This window comes from Daucus carota, chromosome 5, assembly GCF_001625215.2.
Source record: "Daucus carota subsp. sativus chromosome 5, DH1 v3.0, whole genome shotgun sequence".
In the NCBI taxonomy this organism is placed as follows: domain Eukaryota; kingdom Viridiplantae; phylum Streptophyta; class Magnoliopsida; order Apiales; family Apiaceae; genus Daucus; species Daucus carota.
The window spans coordinates 44,795,938-44,799,703 of NC_030385.2; the positions used below are offsets into that span (position 1 = coordinate 44,795,938).

The 3,766-nt window shown below is 34.2% G+C and overlaps 1 protein-coding gene across 1 annotated transcript; it reads left to right on the forward strand.

Moving 5' to 3' along the window:
• The first annotated feature begins 1,062 nt into the window (after positions 1-1,062).
• Positions 1,063-2,372, forward strand: LOC108222040 (transcription factor MYB73). Its single transcript, XM_017395925.2, has one exon. It carries the CDS (start codon positions 1,178-1,180, stop codon positions 1,883-1,885), a length of 708 nt encoding a protein of 235 aa, XP_017251414.1. The 5' UTR covers positions 1,063-1,177; the 3' UTR covers positions 1,886-2,372.
• Positions 2,373-3,766: the final 1,394 nt, after the last annotated feature.

Below are 3,766 nucleotides of genomic sequence, written 5' to 3' on the forward strand. Positions count from 1 at the left end.
AAAATTTAATATTTATATTATATTATATTATTATACATTATTTTTAATTGTTTGCTTTTTTAAAAATTATTTAATAATAAATTAATATATTTCGATAGTTGACTTGTTATTAGAGATGCAGATTCAAATATGAGCAATATCATTACTATTAAATATTTATAATGTTAGGATGTGTTAAATATATGTCACTATATTCCTCGCACAAATTTATTATGTTATGTACAATTTTTTATAATCAAATATTTTAAAATCGTGTGATCAAAAAAATAAAAAAACTTAAAACTAATGCATATAATTTATTTTAAAAAGCCAATACAAAATAATTCTAAAACGAATTCGCTACTTAAAGTTCATACACGCAGCTAAACTGTTAAATTCATACCCGCTATAATAGTATCGAATCTCCGACATGTAATAATCAATTTGATTTGTAACGAAATTACAGTCCATCCCAATTAACCACACGGTCATCAACCGCTCGGTCATCGACCCGTTACGAGATTTTTTCAGTCCCCAATTAATTCTAGGTGTTAACTAAGTTGTTGAGATGTTACAAATTTGATTTGAATCAACTGTATTCAATGTTTTTGGTTCATTTCAGTTACACCCTTTAAAACTCCCGTTACCCAATATTTTTGACAAGACATCCGTTACTGATTTAAACCGTTACTGATTTAAACGCGTGATAATTGGCAATTAACCATGCATTCGATACATACCCCTACCCTAGTTAACTCTGATTTTGTAAATGTGAAACGCTCGCGAAAAATTCAGCTATTTTAACTTATTCGAAAAATCTCAAACGGAACAAGAATATTACTATAAGCAAAGAAATCCGTGAGAAAGAGAGATTTGGTCACAAAACTATTAAAATAGTTACATGGGATGTGGTGCGCATCTAAACAATATTTTGAGTTTTGTACACAAAACCCCTACCAACTTTACAAAAGGTAGTTTCCAAGAAACAAACTAATGTACATTTCTCATTTTATTGCAATTCTACTTTAACGCCCCAAGTTCATGCACCACACTTCACTACTCGTTATCTATATATTCACAACTCTCAAACTAAACCAACACTCCTCTTCACTTAACTCCTCTCTCTCCCAACAAATCTCTCCCTCTCTCAACAAATCTCTCTCTCCCTCTCTCTCTCTCTCTCGTCTCTCTCTCTCTGATGGAACCGTTTAGCTTATGTTTATCTACAAACACTTCATCCGATTCATCATCATCCGACTCTTCGTTAAATGGAGCCAAGGCTCCGAGAGATGTGAACAAGCCCGAGAAGATTAAAGGCCCGTGGAGCGCGGAGGAGGACCGGATCCTGACCCGACTCGTTGAGCGATTCGGAGCTAGGAACTGGTCACTCATAAGTAAATACATCAAGGGCCGCTCAGGAAAATCGTGTCGTTTAAGGTGGTGCAATCAATTAAGTCCCGATGTTCAACATCGTCCGTTTTCGCAAGACGAGGACGAGACTATTTTAGCGGCACATCAGAAGTACGGGAATAGGTGGGCCACTATTGCGCGGTTGCTTCCGGGGCGCACCGACAATGCGGTTAAAAATCATTGGAATTCGACGCTTAAAAGACGTCAACTCGACTCGGTTCAAACTCGATTTAACGAAAACGAGACAAATGATGTACAAATAAACCGGGGAGATTCGAAATGTGGGGTATCAGGATCATTGGACATGAATGTGGGCCCGGACGAGATTGATCCCATGACCACGCTGACGTTAGCGCCACCGGGTATGGGGAGCGGGTCGGACCGGGGAGGGGAAAACGGGCCGGAAGTGTTTTGGGATGTCATGAGAAATGTGATTGCGAGGGAGGTTAGGGATTACGTAACGACGTCGTTTCAGGAAGGTTCTGGTTATAGGTAGGATTTTATTTAATTAAATGAAATTAAGCAAAATTATTTCTGGTGGGTTAATTATATTAAAGTGAAGTACGATGTAAAAGTACATAAACGGCCAAAGGGCCGGTTTAAAGTGAAGACTTTGTGGAGCGGTTTAATCACATTCTTCACGTGGATAAATATAAATTATATTATCCCTCCTTTTTCTCATCAAAAACAATGTGCAAATGTGCTGAACACTGTTGTGTTGTCCAGTAGTATATTGATTATTATGGTTGTGCAGTGTTCACATGTATCCGAAATTCAGAACTCATAAGCGTGATGAGATGAGATGATAAGATTAATTTCTGTTCTGTACTATTTTTTTTAATAGTTTCGGTTAGATTTTTGTTTGGACGGTTCTCTTCTTTTTATTACATTCGGACCTGACAAATAGAAGTGTTGTCTGTTGCCAGGGACGTATTTAGAGGTAGGCACTGATCTTCCCAATAGAAATTGTTTATTTGCTTTCATGGTTGAGGCGTGTTATGTTAATTCTGGCTCCATCCCTGTCTGTTGCGTTCATGTTTGGATCACTGTTTATATGATACTTTTTAGTAAAATAAATCTAATAAATGTTTATTATTTTGAAAACAAAAAATTATATTTTAGAAGAATATAAATAAAAGAAAGTCTTTAAAAAGAATATTAAAGGACAAAATATAAAAAGAATATCTTTGATAGTTTAGAAAACATAATTTTAAGGTTTAAATATAAATTCTTGAATAAAATATCAAATTATAAATTATATTAACAACTAAAACATCTCCGTTCTTGACGGAAAGGAAGAGCATATCTGACGAGCTTTAGTACACTCTGTAACGGAAAAGAAATCACGGCTGTTGAACATACAATACAAATTACAACGGGATGGATTTTTGTAGGATTTTTATTTTCGGTCGAAAATTGACTATTTTAACCATAAAACCCACCCCCGGCTAAATGGCTTAGGAGTTAGGATGATTCAAGATATTCGAAATCAACTAGCACCGTTCCGCCAGTGCTATGATCAAATAATTCTGTTTTTTTCTCAAATATTAATTATATATAATACATCGTATATTGGAAATAAAAATGCTAGAGCTAAAAAAAAACATTTCATTTTTTCAAATATTAGTTAATGATATTTGATTGATTTTAATCACATTAATAATAATGATACTGTGTGAGTAATCAATTAACTCTGTTAGTGCTCATTTTTATTTTTTTTTTGATTATTCTTAACTGCTACTATAGAATTTGGACTTAATACATACGGCTAAACATCGCATGTTTTGTGCAAGTAACGTTAATCAACCGTCGACCTCATACAAACCTAAAATTCAAAACAGTTTCGACCCTACTTTGACCTCAACATGTATAAACATATTTAGAACGTTTTAAATTCTGAGCGATATGAATCCCTATCTGAATGGCTGAATGGGTACTGTTGTACTCCTACACATTCTGTCCCCAAGCAGTAACTGATATAAACATCTTCTGGACCGATACATAGAATTGCCATGATTTCATGCCACATATGTACGAGCATTTCTATTTTTCAATTATTTCGTTTTCAAGCACGTGTACTTATTCAGTCCGTGGCCTCCGTGACAATTGATTATTTTTGCTTTTCAGTTATTTTCATTTCTAGTGCTGCTTGATTTAGTAGAGATGTATATAAATTATAGTTTCATAATTTATTTTTATTTTCTTATAAAAAAAAATTAATGTAATTTAAAAAATTATATTTTATAGAAATATTAAAGTCCGTCGAACTCTTTGTCCTAATATAAAAGGGGGAAATTAAATGTACACAATTGTACAACCCATTTTTACAACCAACAAATCGTGATCGTTGGTTGGGTGAGATCTACGGCGCTGGTTG